The 16,166-nt window shown below is 47.1% G+C and overlaps 2 protein-coding genes across 2 annotated transcripts; both read left to right on the top strand.

Moving 5' to 3' along the window:
* Positions 1–90: 90 nt before the first annotated feature.
* YBEY (ybeY metalloendoribonuclease) lies at positions 91–1,138 on the top strand. The gene is made up of 3 exons (XM_086465873.1): positions 91–429; positions 786–854; positions 1,052–1,138. The coding sequence occupies exons 1-3, from the start codon at positions 91–93 to the stop codon at positions 1,136–1,138; spliced, it is 495 nt and encodes a 164-aa protein (XP_086321999.1).
* Positions 1,139–1,231: 93 nt separating this feature from the next.
* On the top strand, positions 1,232–15,823 carry POFUT2 (protein O-fucosyltransferase 2). Its single transcript, XM_086465197.1, has 9 exons — positions 1,232–1,398; positions 2,171–2,421; positions 3,494–3,638; positions 3,993–4,103; positions 8,399–8,465; positions 11,830–11,955; positions 12,518–12,698; positions 13,549–13,672; positions 13,963–15,823. Exons 1-9 carry the CDS (start codon positions 1,232–1,234, stop codon positions 14,114–14,116), a joined length of 1,326 nt encoding a protein of 441 aa, XP_086321323.1. The 3' UTR covers positions 14,117–15,823.
* Positions 15,824–16,166: the final 343 nt, after the last annotated feature.

Below are 16,166 nucleotides of genomic sequence, written 5' to 3' on the forward strand. Positions count from 1 at the left end.
TCAACAGGCGGGACGGGTACTGGCAGTGGGGCGCAGGCGCGGGCGGGCCGAGCCGGGAAGGAGGGGCGGGGTCCTGCTGCCGCCTCCGCCATGAGCGTGGCGCTGCGGAACGCCCAGCGGGCCGTGCCGGTGCGTCGGGCCCCGCTCCGCCGCGCCGTGTGCGCCCTGCGGGCCGCCCTGGGAATCTCCCGATTCGACGTGGGGTTGGTCTGCGCCGGCAACGGGCTGATGCGGCGTCTTAACGGCGCGTACCGGCAGCGCCCGGAGCCTACCGACGTCCTCTCCTTCCCCTTCCACCGGCTGGCGGCGGGGGAGCTGCCGCGGCCGCGCTGCCGCGAAGAGTACAACCTGGGGGACATCTTCCTGGGGGTGGAGTACATCCACCAGCAGTGCTGCGCCACCGGGGAGGACTTCGGCAGCGTTCTGGTGGTGAGCCCCGCGGCGGGCAGCGTGTTCCCCCGGCCCTACGCGGCCGGGAAGGAGAGCCGCGGGGTGCCCTGTGGGGACCGGCTGGCGGCTGCCACTTTCCTAGCCCGGGAGGGGGCGATCTTCTAGCTTACCCTGAAAGATTAACTCTGTTTTAAAATTTATTTAACCGCTGAGCTGGGACGCCAGCTGATCTTTGCATTCAGGGTGTCGGCTGCTCCCTGCTGATTCTGGCAGAACGGCAAATGATCGGGTACGGGGTTAGCCCTGGTCACCCCTCGTACACCGTTGCGTGCGGGGCTGCTAGTGCCGGGGTTACGTTTGTAATAAGTGTCGTTTGCTCTCGCCTCTTTGCCCAGGTGACGACAGCCCACGGATTGTGCCATTTGCTTGGTTACCGGCACGACACAAAACCCGAGTGGCAACAGGTACGGTGGTGCCCCTCAGCCGGGGAAGGTGTGCGGTGCCCAGCCTGGGTCGGGCACTACCTGGCTGCAAAGCATCTCCCCGTCCAGCCCCCCCGCCGTGGCAGGGAACCCGCCGGGCGGGCGGCCTTGATGGCGGCGCCGGGACGCCGCTGCCCAGGCACTGACCGCGGCTTCTCTCCTGCGCCCTCCTCCCGCAGATGTACCAGAAGGAGGTGGAGATCCTGGAGGAGCTGAACCGCCTCACCGGCGCCAGCCTCCGGCCCCTCACCGCGGGCCTCTTCTGAGGGAGCCGCGCCGGGAGCCTTGCGGCCGCCGCTTCCCGCCCCCCCACCGAGGGGCCGGGCCGCTGCCGGGGCCGCCCCGGACGTGGCGCGGCGATGGCGGCGCAAGGCTGTGGCCGCCGTCTCTTGCCGCCGTTGCTGCTGGGCCTGGCCGCCCTCGCCCTCCCGCCGCCCGCCGCCGCTGCCGAGCAGCCGCCCGCCGCCCTCCGCGCCGGCCACGCCGCCTCCTCGCTGCCCGCCGCCGCTGCCGCGCCGCGCACCAGGTGAGGAGCGGCCACCGCGCAGCCACTGCGGGCCATGGCAAGGCCGTGCCGTGCCTGGGCAGCAGCCTCCCTCCCGCCTCCAACGCCGGCCCCAGGCCGGTCGTGCCCGCCAGGGTCAGCCCCCGCCGCCCCCGGGCCCCTGCTCTCATCGCAGCCTCCTGCGGGGTGTCCCCAGGGGACATGGCGGGTCCCTCACACGGGCAACCTGCCGTGTCTCTGAGCCATTGGCTGGTGGGCATGTAAAGGTTCTCTTTCAACTGCTGATGCTGTTTGGGTTGTTTCTGAAAGATGCCACCTTAACGGCTGTCTGAGGGCTGAGCGTGGCCTGGGGACCCCGGCTGCCGTGTCGCTGTCCTTCCCACCTTCATATTCTGCTCACAGGAATTAGCACAAGTAACATGCCAATCATTTCACCATTCTCACCACGCACCACATTATGCTTAGGATGAGCAAGACATTTCAGGGGTTTGCTCCTTGGCCCCCCCGCATCCCGCACTGCCGCAGGGAAGGCTTATTGCATGTGCCACCTTGGTGATGTCCTGCGAGGAGACCTTGGTGGCCCCCCCGCAGCTCCTGCAGCCCACACTGCTCTGCCTTCCCCTACGTCCTCCCCTTCCATCTTCCGAGTACCACAAACTCGTGAAAGAGGAACATTTTTCATCCCGATAGAGTTGTGTCACATCATACATGAGCTGTAAAAAAAAACCAAACAAAAAACAGCTGTAAAAGTTTTAAACTCCCTGAAGTAATTATATTGCTTTGTTCTCCCCAGATACCTTTTGTATGATGTAAATCCTCCTGAAGGGTTCAACCTTCGCAGAGATGTCTACATTCGTGTTGCTTCCCTTCTAAAGACCTTGCTGAAAAGTGAAAACTGGGTGTTAGTTCTGCCTCCCTGGGGACGCCTTTATCACTGGCAGAGCCCTGACGTCCTTCAGGTCCAATTACCTTGGTCAGAGTTCTTCGATCTCCCAAGCCTTAACAGGAACATCCCTGTCATTGAATATGAGCAGTTCCTTGCAGGTAGAGTACGGAATCGTACAATCCATGATTGACTAAATATTTGAGATGGTTTCTTCAGGGGGTTATGCTTATATGTGCTTTTATCCTTGTATGTGAAATAAAAACAGTGGTGAGAGGAGGGATGGGAAAGAATTGTGCAGAGTAACAAAACCACTAGGATGCAATAACTCAATTATTTGGCAGCTTCTTTGATGTAGTGCTGTTGTCCCCTTGACTTCCTAGGGACCCCAGGAAAAGAAAGGTAATGCCCCTGGTTAAAGTCACAGATAATTCTGCATAATTTTGGCTGTACTAACAACCCTGTAAGGAAAGAGAGGCGGTCTGTCGAAATACAGACAGGCCACATTTTTCTGGAGCTGGTTGGACAGTAAAAGCTGTACAGTGGGTTCGTGAGTGAACTTACTTTTTCATCATGGATGCTGCACATGCTCAAAATAAGTATCCACTGCTTTTTGTGTACAAAGTGGTATAGAAGAGAAAGGCTTTCCCTGAGAATATGGAAACTGTGAAGTTGGTTCCTTTAGGATTTAATGCCACGTTGAGCTAATCGCCAAGTGCCAAAATCTGCATCAGTGTCACAGAATTTTTCAGCGAAGGAAATAAAAGCCACCAAATGTCACATCTCTGCAAAGAGCTCTGCAGGGATCATTGTCCCCTACTTTTCAGGAGAAAGCATTTAGAAATGCTGAAATTTAGGGGAAGAAGGGCTTCTGCTTGTCATTTTCTTGGAGGCGCTGTTCACATAGCAGCCACCTACAGCATTGAAAGCCTTTGCACTTCGTGGTGTGTTTTACCCAGCTTTTAAAATTACATTTCCATGGCACTTCAGTTCCGTTCAGCACATGAAATCACACACAGCTGAGTGGGAGTAGCTGGTTGTCACATCCCCTGACCCTTTTAGCTTTTCTGGCTCACACAGAACTTCCTTTCCTTTTTTATAGGGAAAACAGGGAAGAGAGTGAGTAGTGTAATTAGCATTTCTAGCAGATTTTTAACTGCAAGTAATGCTAGTTCATACCTTCATCATGTGGTTTTTCATGCTCACAAATGCTTTGCTTTGCCTTCTGCTCAGAGTCAGGTGGGCCCTTTATTGAACAGATTTATGTCCTACAAGGCTACGCAGAGGGATGGAAGGAAGGAACATGGGAAGAAAAAATAGATGAAAGGCCATGCATTGATCAGTTTATGTACTCCAAAGACAAACATGAGTACTACAGGTAATGTCTAGCAGTCCCTTCAGTCTTCTTTTTAGTTGTATTCAGTGAGATGTTTGCCTACTTTAGCAGAACAGACTTGTGCAGTTGTTGTAGTGTTGTCTGTGAATCTTTGGGTGCTTGGGGTTCGCTTGGTTTTTAAAACCCCAGCAATAATAAACTGTTAGGTTGGTACTAGAAGATCTAATTTTAGAAAGTTGTTGTTCACACAAAAAACAACATAAAGGAGCTGGCTGGATTTATTTACATTGTATGTCATCTTTCTAAGGTGTACTGTTTTGGGTTTTTTTTTTGTTCTATATATGCTGTTAATTTAAAATACAAGGCTGTGAACCAATACTTTGTGTTCCCTTTCAGGGGATGGTTCTGGGGTTACGAGGAAACGCGGGGCCTAAATGTCTCTTGTTTGTCTGTCCAAGGATCTGCCTCTATTGTGGCTCCCATCCTTTTGAAGAACACTTCAGCACAGTGAGTTGCCTTCTGTTACTATTTATTGTTGTATTATGTGCTCACAAACCCATTGCCGGGTGGGAAGAGCAGGGGGAACTTACAGGCTATGGCCCACTGTTGTGGTGCTTCAGGACAGAGTTATTGTAGTCTGTTAAAATCATTACAAAAGGAATTTAAGCTGTAAGAAACACCTAACTGTAAGTTAGGGTAAATGCTGCAGTGCTAAAACCTAAGAGGAAATAGCCTTGAGCTCCTTTGTATTCTGTCTTGGGTAGCTAAATGTCCTTGCTATTTTGTATTTACCTTTCCTTCCTTTACCCTTCGATGCTGGGTCAGGAGGGAATGAACAGAGTGGAATCAGTGTTTCCCAAGCTCACGTCTCAGATCACAAGGTGCAGTGCTTGGTCTCCTGTGATGTCCATCCTCAATAGTGTGAGCCAGGTTTAGAGAAAGCCAGCAGCATGTTTCGTCTTTCTGCTCTGAGATGCCACTAGGATGATCTGAGGAAAGGAGAGCTCTTACATGAGAGGGGGACCATGCTTACATTATCGCAGTAGCAAAGTATTTCCAGTCGGCTGTGACCCTGTAACAAATGAAGGCGTGGTAGGAAAGCAAAAGCTACCAGGGTACAGGGGAGAACAGGAAGAGGAAATAATCACTGTCTATGAATACCTCAGGGGAATAAATCCACAGGAGAAACACAAACCGTGTAAGCTAAAGCGCGGCTTTGCCATGAGAGCAATCCAAATCATCCAAATCATCCAAAAATTTGACACCAATACAATTTAATTGGAAATGAGATGAAGGTTCCCCTAAGCAGATCAATGGGGATCTGTAGTACCTCCCACTGGGAGCAGAAGCAGCAAAGCTTTTTAACAGGGATGGTGTTCTATTTGTAGGAGTTATACCACAATCTTTGCCAGTGACGGCAGAAAACTGGATTTAAATAAGCCATAGAGGTCTCCGTGTTTAGTCCTACAGTTAACTCTTTCATGGCGACTGTTAAAGGTCTGGTGATGAGGAAGGTCAAGAGAAAAATTGGGAGGGGTGCCTCAGGTATTCCTAACTTGCAGACAAGGTGCCTTATTCACAAGATCACATTTCTCAGACACAAGTAGGAAGAAGTACTAGCGTAATGGAGACGTAAGGGCAGCTACAGTGGTTCATGTTAAAACTTGTGGTTCATGTGAAAGTTGGTCTAGTTTAGTGTGTGAAATCCAAGAGCGGCTGAAATCGGATGTCTGGGGAAACATGTAAGAACTGGGCAGATGTGTACAGCACCTCCCCTGAGTCCCCTCATGCCCTTCAGATTTGTGGTTGTAGGGACTTTCTGAGCCAAAAGTGATTTTCCTGTCTTTTATATCCCTTGGCGAAACCATGGATCCATGCAAGCTTCCCTTGAACTCCCATGCATGCTGATAGCATCTACAGATCTTGGGACAAGACCTAAAAGTTTTGCACCTTAACTGTATATCCTGTGAAAATCCACCTCCTTTTGTAACTCTACCTGCAAATTTCATCTAATGTCCTCTAATCCATGCAGTGGAAGAGACAGTGAACAGACAGCTCTTCCGTATTCACCTCCACACCATGCATGGTTCTACGTCTCTCTATCATATTCCCCCTCAGTTGCCTCTGCAGTGTGAAGAGTCCTGGCTTCATTAGTTGTTCTTCATGTGAAAGTCATTCCATGCCTTCGGTAATCCTTGCTGCCATTCTCTGAACCTTTACCGTTCATCTGGATCCTGCACACGGAGTGTGGGTGAACCCATTACATAGTGGTATAATGACATGCTCTGTAGTGCTCTCTTCTTTTTCTAATATACAAGTTCCTTTTTTTTTCCCTCTGATGAGTGTTGCCTTCATGTTTTCATCAAACTGTCCTCATTCCTGAGGATTGATAGTTAGCACAGAGCCCTTTAGTTACCAGATGAAGCCAGTATTTTTTTTTTTGGTAGATGCACTCCTGCATTAGATTTCATCTGCCACTTTGTTGGCCAGTCATCAAACTTCTCTAATTCTTCATAATTGGCCTCTGTCTTTGCTGCTCTGAGCAATTTAAAACAATCAGCAAGCTGTGTCACCCCAAAGTTCACACCTTTTTGTACGTTGTTTAAGAATATGGTGAAAAGCAAATCCCTCCCACTGTTGACTTCCCTCTACAATGAGAACTGGACATCTATCCCTGGCTTTGAACTTTTTTTTTTTAATCCATGCAAGGACCTTCCCTCCTGTGCCATTGTCATTAAGTTTTCTTAAAAGCCCTTAACTAGGGCCGTCAGGAAGTCCTGGTAGGCGATGTCAATGAGACTGTGCTTAGGTCTTCAGGCTACTCTGTTCAGAGCTCCATACTTCTCCAATTTACTTTAGGTATCCATTAATTCTGGGGGTTTTTTTAATAGTTGCTATTAAGTTGACATCAGGTTTACCACTGCGCTGCATCCCAGACCTCCCTAAGGATGTTTTTAGAAAATTGACGTCACATGTGCTGTGCCACAGTTTTAACCGAGAAGTTGCGTACCAGAATTAGTGGCGCAGCTGCTTCGTCCTTGAGTTCCTTGACAGCTGGTGAGTGAGTGCTGCCCAGTGTTGGCCATTTGTTTGTTCATTTTGTCTGGCTGTTCCATCGCTGGACACTTCCTATGGACGCTTTGGTTTGAGATGCGTCCTCTGATGAGTTCCCCTATAGAAAGTAGTTCTGGCACCTGAATTTTCCCAGCTCCTCCACCTAGTGCACAGCTACAAAAAATTACATGAGCTGTTTCTGTCATGATGGTGGTTGCCGTCTCTAAGGGCTTGTTAAGCCTTTAGTTTTCTTTTTCTTTGTGTTGTGAGGAAGAGTTGTCATTAGACTGAAGACCTTTAGTTCTTGTTGCTCAAATTCATTTTTTGACCTTCCTTATTGTCCTTTTCCATTTAACTTGATGGACTTTCTGAGCCTTTCTGCTTTCTTCACTTGGACTCTACTTCTGCATTTTTTGCGTAGTCCCCTGTTTGAAGCTGAGTGCAGCTGTAGTAGCTTTCCTTTGGCCATTCTTGATCCAGTAGGATGTTGAAGGAGAGTACGTTTATGGCCACTGTCACAGAGTAGCTCTTCCACCATGAGCTTTTGGTCGGTGTCTTGAGCACCCAGTTGGTTCATGGAACAGTCTTTGATGATGTCTCAGACTGCAGTAGCTTAGTCACGTCCCGCTGTGACATTTGCCCAGCCTACCTGGGAATAGCTGAAATCTCCAATGGCTGTGGTGATTTGTGCGCCGTAGCCTCTCTAATCTCCCGTATCGCCCTTTTGGCCAGACAGTCAGTTGTATGGGCCCTGTATTATTACTCGTCAAGTGTGGTCACTTATAGGAATCTTCCTGATACATTTAAATTATTAATCTGATTCACCTCCAAGCTTCCTGTTAAATGCAGTGCTGCTTCTGTACCAGCACAGTCCAGTCTATTTCCCAGATTATTTGTACCTGTATGTGCAAGCATCCAGCTGATTATCAGCAGTGATAATCTAAAGATGATTGGTTGTTTGCTTCCTCTCATTTTCGTAGATGACAGTCTGGATAATGACTTTGAGCCCCTTCAGCAGAAGCGTTTCTCTGTGTATTTGCTCATACTCTGTGCTCAGAGCACAAACTAAGCCTACATCCCCTGTACTCTTGGATACTCAAAACTCTCAAAATCTTTTCTACTTCTTAAAACTTGGATAGTGCAGTTAGTTTGCCACCACAAGATGCTGAACTGTGTGTATTTGTGAAAAGCACAGGCTGTTTTCACATTTCATGTTTTCATTTTAAAATTTGTGCTTAGTTGCTGACACACGTTTTTGTAGTGTCTATGTGTTCTTTGATCTGTTGTTTTACTGTAGGACATTTTATTCCACACCTTCTTTGTGAGCGTGACTCGTGCTTCCTCCAAGAGGCTGTCAGATGCTGCGAGGCCGAGCATCATCTCATAGGTCGCTTCTTCCCTTTGGGTCATTCTCCCTGTTGTCGATCTTATTTTTCCAGCAGCAGCTACTGTGAGGATTACGTGAGGGATTGTTAATGCTTGTTCTTGTTTAAATGTCAGAATTAAGAGTACCATTTATTAAGGAGGAGAGCAGGAACACGCAGTGGCATAGTTCCCTTCTCTCCCCAGCAGGCTATGGGTCAAAACTTGCTTTATACAGAACAGACTGGCAGCCTATCCCTCATTCCCTGTGCTCCCTTTGCAAACAGATCGTAGTCTATGTTTTATCCTGGGAACTGTATAAAGAAACATCATAATGTAAATTCTATTCCTAAGGGAACTGCACTCAGTTTTACAATTTTTAATAGGTCAGTGATGTTAGACAGAGCTGAAAACCTTCTCCATGACCACTACGGAGGGAAAGATTATTGGAATGTGAGTATTTTCCAGTTAGCTTCTCTAGACTTTCTGCTTCGTTCTCATAAAAATTCAATAACCGGTATGTGCTTCAGTTTTGCCTTGGGCTTCTTTTCTTGAAAGTAACTTGTGTCTCATGTTTCAGTGTGTGTGCTAAAGATGGTCTTCAGACCGCTATTGGGTTAATGTGATGCCAGAATTTGTCCTGGTGTCTTGTCCCCAGAGACTCATTACTGCAGGGTGTGGTGTTTAAAAGGACCTCCCCTGTGCAACACATCTGCTATCAGAGGGGAACTGCCTTTGTGCAGTTTCTTTGTCTAGTCAGCCTCAAGGTTAGACTTTTCAAAAGAATTCCCGAAAGTGCTCAGTATCCTCACTGTCTCCCCCTTGACTTCAATGGCAAAATTCCCATGAGTTTCAAGAGTTTGAAGGTTACACAGAGTGCTTTGGGAGATCCCACCCAAGGGTCTGTAGTAAAACATTTTCCTATGGGAAAAGTGTTAAGACAAAGTTAAAGGTTCAGCCACGGGAAAACAGAACACAATATGGAGTGCTTGATATAATGAAAATTTCTAAAAGAAAATGACTCTCATGATATTACAAAACAAGTTACAGAGACCTGTCTAGTAAGATATTAATGTCTGGCTGTTCACTTGGTATATGGCATATTTTTCAGAAGTGAACCAAACAGTAGTTTGCCAACTGAATTTTTTGTTGAGAGTGACTTTCCCAACAGAGAAATGCAACCCACATATCATTTCTGAGTCTGACTTGTAGTCCTGTAAAAGCAGACGTGAAATCCATATGGATCTGTAACACACATTTCTTAACAGTGGCACCTTAAACATTGTCTTAGCTACCTCAAAATTATTTAAAACTTTTTGGAAAATATTCTTCTTCCTTTTGGTTCAATTTTAACTACCTGCATGATTTTTAGTTGTTATTTCTTAATAACTCTGGGTAACGTCTGGAGTCCTTTATGAATCTTGCTAACAGATGCCCTCTTGTCTCGAACAAGTGTTTAAATTTTAAGCCAGCTTCCTGTTGCAACCAACCTGCGTCTTTGGTGTCCAAAAAGATTTGGATTTAATACCGAGCCACATTGCTCGCTCTGTTGTCACCATTTTTGTCTAGTCTTCTCTACTGCTACAAGCTGCAAGGTACTGTTTTGGGGTTCTTAATGGCTGAATGACCACGGAGCAGGAAAGACCTCCCAAAATGGTTTAGGAGCAACTGTTGAATCCCTTGAAGAGCATCAGTGTAGCGTATAGACCACATGAGCGCTTTACCATCTTTATGGAAGCAGGAAGTTCTCTAAGGGACGACTCCAGGAAAGCCAGCGGTTTTGAATTTTAGGGGGACTATCTCAGAGAATTAAGAGGACCTGTACCATTAATTCAATTTGTGTACATGAAAGGGAGCATAACCAACACTGATTGTTTGTTTTTTTCCCAGACTTAGAATCACAGAAGAATTTAGGTGGGCAGGTGTCTTAGCAGCCCTGCCTCAAGGTTTGCACTCCAGAACTTGATCTGGTGGTTTGGGACTGTGTCCAGCTGAAGGTGGAAAGTCCCCACAGATGGAGATCCGACACCTTTCTGGGGCCTGTCTCATGGCTGTGCCACTCTTGTGGGTCTTGCCTGATACCCAGCCAGAAGTTGCCTTGCTGCAGCTTGGGCCCAGGGCCTCTTGTCTTTTTACATGTGCCTCTGAGAAGTGTCTCTCCCTTCTCTGTTTGTTTCTTTGCAGGCAAGCAAAACTTGGAGGTAGCTGGAAAGGGTGAAGATATCACATGTGTACATTTGAAACGTATTCTTTAAACAAGAGGATAAGCAGTTACAGAGAGCATCCACTTAAGAAAGTGTATTGGTGGAGGTTCACACATTCATCTGTTTTCTTTATTACGTATGCTGTTGCAAAATAAGTGTTCACTCAGAACAGCTGCTGTCAGAGGAGTGCTTTGTGCCCAGGAAAAACTTGGCACAGCACGCTGCGTGGGTGCCAAACATTACGTGCATGCATTCTGTCAGGATGAAGTTTAGAAGTGTTTGACACAGGCGTAGCATTCAAAGATGTTTGTTGTCCTCCCCAGTGCACTGCGCTGCTGTGGGTTGCATATGCGTTTGCTGCCTTGTGGGCATACCGTGTTCATCCTGTCTTGGGCGAGGCACCTGATGCCTTGACTCGACAGGATCGTGTTGTGCTGACGTGTTACAAAAAGGAGGGAAAATGTCTCTCTCTGAACTGCAGTGTGAGTGTTCTGCAGCAGACAGTGTGTACATCCTCCCTTCATATAAATGTTTTGCTGGAGAATTTGGGAGAGGGTTAGAAAGCCAGTGCTGATCTCTCTAAAGATGCTAGAAGAGCAGGCTTTATACTTTCATTAGGTATTTAAAGGGGCATGGATCTGCAGGTGTCGGGGTGATGGATCTTACAGAAGACTAAATTGTTCTGTGTCTTATTGAATGATACGGGGGAGGAACCAGTTCAGCCACAGAGAGTTTGGCATATGGAGAAGTAGCTGCTCCAGGAAAAGGTGGAGAAAGGCTGGCAGGTTCTAATACCTGCCTCTTTGCTAGAGCAAGGCGAAGGCACGAGCAGCGTGGTTACGTCATGGAGTACCAATAAGGCCCTGTCTGGATTCTCCACTATGTAGCTAACTCTGTCCACTGTGGGCTTCACCATACCGAGAGAAGAGAGGCCACTGGAAATTGAAGAGAAGTGTTTTCGTTGCACCTTCTTTGGTGCCCATCACACGACAGACTACAGACTTGCATAAAATTAAGAATTGGACTGAATTACCAGGTGTCCTTTGTAAGTCACGTGGGATTTCCTTAGTTCTCCTGTGTGTGCCTGTTAATAGGAAGCCTGTCTGTGAGTGTGTGCAGTGGTAACTGCATCACAAAATCTTTGAGAGAGGTTATTATCCACAAGTGAAGGGAATAATTCCTTTTTTGTCACGTTTCCACTGAATTTGATAGGAGTGTCTGTGGCTAGATGCGTGATTATTTTTTAAGCAGGTTTTATTCTTACGGGTGTTTTGCAAGCTAAAGTCTTTGCCCAGATTTTGTTTCCAAAGGTGAGGTATAGTGCTAGTGTTTAATTTGGTATATTATGTGTCCTGTGTTGTGTAAATAACTACAGCCTACTCTGTGCGCCTATGTATTGCAGGGTCAGACGAATATGCTAGTTATAAATGTGGTTATGACCACGATTAAACAGTTAAAGCTCAGATGAAAGGTTAGAAATTGTTGTTTGTAGTGCTTCATGGATGTATCAGAAGTAACTCCACCCTGGAAGCACTGTGTATGTGAAACTATCTCTATTTCATCACTTTTAGCTCTCCCTTTTTCTGACTCGGCATCTGCTCTTCTTCCAACAGACCCGTCGGAGCATGGTGTTTGCTAAACACCTCCGTGTGGTGGGAGACGAGTTTAGAAACAAGTATCTGCAATCCACAGATGAGGCAGACAGGACTCATTACAAGGAGGACTGGACACAGATGAAGGTAAAATCATAACAATCTGTTTCCCGTAACAAAGGTAATACTACTTTTTAGTGTGTACTCCTGGCTGTACCCTGCAGGGAGTATTGGAAGATACATAGGAATCTAGCTGTCCTGCTCAGATCCAGGTGGACATGCATGTTCCTACTGTACCCTCTTCTCCCTGCGTGACATGAGTTAACACAGTCTGTTGAGGTGCGGTCAGCTGGTTCCAGGTGTCAGATTTCTGTTACCCTCATTTCACTAAAGAAAACGTGTATTTCTTCTTGTATTCAGCATCATCTGTGGGTGTAAAGTTCAGCTGCAAACTGCCTGTTGTGGATTTGGTCAAGGAGAGCGATTTTTGCATATGACGATTTCACACTCTAATTTCTCTTGGTGCAGGCCACCCAAGATCAAAACGTTGCAATGAGTATCCCAAAATACTGCCAATCCATACCTTAAAATTGCTTTCTGCAGCTGGAGTAACTCCGTGCCTTAGCCAGAGATTGCGCATTCAGGCCTTTCAGTATGAATGAATAGTGGTACTCTCAAGTTTTAACATTTACTGGTCTTTCTCTCCTAGGTTAAGGTGGGCACAGCTCTAGGTGGTCCATACCTTGGGGTTCACCTCAGAAGGAAAGACTTCATTTGGGGTCACAGAGAAGACGTGCCTTCCCTGCAAGGAGCAGTAAAGAAAATCCGCAACCTCTTGGAGATGCATAAACTCAAAAAAGTTTTTGTAGCCACCGATGCTGTCGAGGAGGGTAGGCAGATTATAGTCAGTTTAGGGTTGGTAACTTTTGAAAAGGAGTGCAGCAATTACCACTTTGTTTTTATAAATGACTGGAAGTTCATGTGCCTCTATTGAACAGGGAATTGAACAGGGTTGGGCAGCTGTTTCCTTCCAGCTTGAGGAGCTGGTATTCAACCATCCGTTTGGTATTTCCTATAGGAGGTTTGATGGTCTCTGCAACGGGAAATTGAGAATTGAATTTGCCTGTTCCTCCTCCTCTTTCTTCCACCTTTATTTCTTAGCATTTCAGAGACTCTCAGACGCGCTGGTGGGAAGGGCCCTCTGAAGTCTCCCACCCAGCCTTCTGCTTGGCTGACCCCAGGGCCACACTGGGGTGGACCTGTCTGTGTGTGACCAAGGCTTATAGTCCCCCAAGGGTAGGGTTCACCCCCCCCAGGCCTTATCCCTGGCTACACCTCCCTCCTGGTAGTATCTAGGGATCTGTTTCAATGGTAGAATAACCCTGCAGGACATGGCATCTGTGTTACCTAATCTAACTTTGCTGTCAAGAGAGCTGTCTTGGTACACCTCCCCTGTAGGATTAGACAGTGAGGCTAGTGGTAGCATCTGTTCTAACCCTTGCGGGCTTCCCCACCGCCTGAGAATTGCCCTCCTTGGCACCACATCCCTGCCCCACCGGCTCCCGCCCTCACCTACACTACCCTGACGTTTGGCAAACATGTTGTAAAATTTGTGGTTAGATTTTTGTTTCGCTCACTTAGTAACTGTTCACCAGGGTTTCCTTAAACACTTGATCTTAATGACAGCAGCGAGTTGCTTTTTATAATGTAAAACTGAATGTGCATCTTTCCGTTTTTCAGAGATTGAGTTGCTCAAGAAACTTCTGCCTGAGATGGTGAGGTTTGAACCCTCTTGGGAGGAGCTGGAACTCTACAAAGATGGGGGCTTGGCCGTGATTGACCAGTGGATCTGCGCGCATGCGAGGTAGAGAGTTTGACTTTGCTTTGAGGAGCCAAAGCTTGCTGTCCAAAACTGAGTATTTGCTTTGACCCAGATACAGTTGTTTACAAATCATATATGACATGAGACTATATAATTGATATTATATTAAACAGATGTATAATAGTTATATTGTGTATGTATATATAGTATATATATGATAATTTCATTATCGTATCAGTTCAATGAACATTAAAGTTAGCTGGACTGAAATCAATTACTTGCATTTTAAAAACCTGTCTCCCTCCACAAACCTATTCTGATTTTTTTCACAGGTATTTTATAGGCACCTCAGTTTCAACATTTTCCTTCCGGATACATGAGGAAAGGGAGATCTTGGGATTTGATCCAAACACAACTTACAACCGATTCTGTGGTGAAAAAGAGAAAAACTGTGAGCAGCCAACTCACTGGAAAATTGTATACTAAAATACAGAGAAATCCAAGGACTTTGATACTGGTGAGCTCAAAAGAATAAGGAAAAACTACAGAGAAATACTTCCTTTGATCAGACTACACCTCAGTCCTCTGCCCTCTTCTTGGTGTTTACTGGACGTTTGGGTTTTGAAGCAGAAGCAGCAGTCATCTTCTTAGTCAGGCGTTGCTGGGAGTGAGGGAAAAGAAGCTGGCCTGGCATCCAGTGCTCAGCATAGCTGGCGTGAGAGGACCACACCAGACGCTGCAATGGAGACTTGAAAGGCAAAGCTTTGTCCTGAATCTCAGTAACAAACAAAGGAAGTCGCAACTTGCTTTGGAGCCCTGAGGAGGAACAACGACAACAGTTTTAGCTTCTATGAATGTGACCCAGCTGTGGTCTGTACTGCATTTCTGTCTTTGTTTTTTGTTCTGGTCAGTCCTTGCCTCTGATGGCAAAAAATATGTCTTGGTTTTGTAAGCTGTGCTATGTGACCTGCAGATCCCTTGGGGAAACCTTCCCTTTCAAAGAGTAATTTGTGAACATTCAAATTGGCTGATGCAGTCAGTGCTCGATGAAAGACGAGGAGGTGGTATTTCTCCCTGAACACCAGCTGCTTCTGACAGCAGTCTCAGAGGGTGTGTGCTGGGAGAGGCACAAAAATGGGGCTTGTAGGGTGGTAAATGAAAGGCTACGTTTCTTCTTATGTTTTGCCTTCACAAAGGAAACCTTTTTTCCCCCCACCATCCTCCCAAAGGCCCATTCAATTGGACTGATGCAAAAGTCAGCACCTTTTGGGGTCACCGAGTTGCTCAGTTCGGTGACGGTGATGCTTTGCTAGGGAACCTGCTAAAAGGCCCGTCAAGTTTCTAGTTAAATGGATTGTCCCGGTAATTCAACAAATTAATTTTCTGCATTTCTGCTTTGAGATTATGCAAGGGAGAAAGCTGAGGACAACCACAGACAGCAAAGGTCATTGGGCCTCGGGGTAACTCATGTGAGCCTAACAGTAGGCAGCCTTGCAGGTGAGGGTGTGCTCTGATGGAGCCGGCTGGCTGGTGGCCCAGGGGGAGAGCCCCATGCTACACGGCCAGCCAGAGAGAAAGCGCAGCTCCTGCCCGAGAAGGGTTCTGTATGAGCACCAGTTCTATCTCTGTAGTCTCCTGCTCTGTGGGACTGGCTGCTGGGCAGTGTTCTGCTCCATTCCATGCCTCAGGTGGATCTTTTGCCCTGCAGGTCTACATGGCTCTATTAAGCAGGAGAAATCTTGTTCAGAAGTGGACTAGGAGACAGATTTCAAAAGGTGGAGCAGACATTTTTCCTTAAAGTCAGTTTTACCAGATGACCTCACTGTCAACGGACCCTTCACTTGCTCTTTCCTCTTGGTTTGGGTAGGAGTATATATGACCCTCCTGCACTGTGCAGCAAGCATTTCACAGATGCTGCCAGACAATGGGGTATTTTCCTCCTGTGCAACTGCAGTGGAAGCTGTGAACACTTCTCAGATGGCAGCAGCAGCTCCCTGGTTCTTACCTGTGTCTGTTTATTGTGCAGCAGCTGAGCCTCTCTGGCAACAAAGCAAGGAGCCAGCATTTCAAAGCAGTGCCTTTTCCCCCAAGTGAAATGTTCTCGTTTAGCCTGTGCGCCATGTAAAGTGATGGTGGCATTTCACACCTAATGTATAGCTTGTTAAGAAAAACAAAAAGCTTTATAGCATTTTATATGATGTGACTGTGCTTCTTCCTTCTTTCTAACGGCATGTTTTGCTGTCTTCTGGCTCCTTCACATTGGACTCCAGTGCAGGAGAAACCTGGACAACACCTGCATGCCCTGACAAGATTTTTTCCATCATCTGTCCTGTGAGGTGCTGCATTAGCAGGTGTAGCCGGCATTGCCTTTCTCAGCACTGGGAGACTGCATCTGGTCAATCTCAGTGGCCGCCACTGCAAGAGGGATGCAGAGAAACAGGAGAGAGTCCAGAGGAAGGCTGCAAAATCCATCAGCACTTGGAGTATATGGCATAGGAGGGGAGAGCTGGGCTTTTTCTGATGGGAGAAGGTGGAA

This window comes from Leptosomus discolor, chromosome 5 (genome assembly GCF_034619465.1).
Source record: "Leptosomus discolor isolate bLepDis1 chromosome 5, bLepDis1.hap2, whole genome shotgun sequence".
In the NCBI taxonomy this organism is placed as follows: Eukaryota; Metazoa; Chordata; class Aves; order Leptosomiformes; family Leptosomidae; genus Leptosomus; species Leptosomus discolor.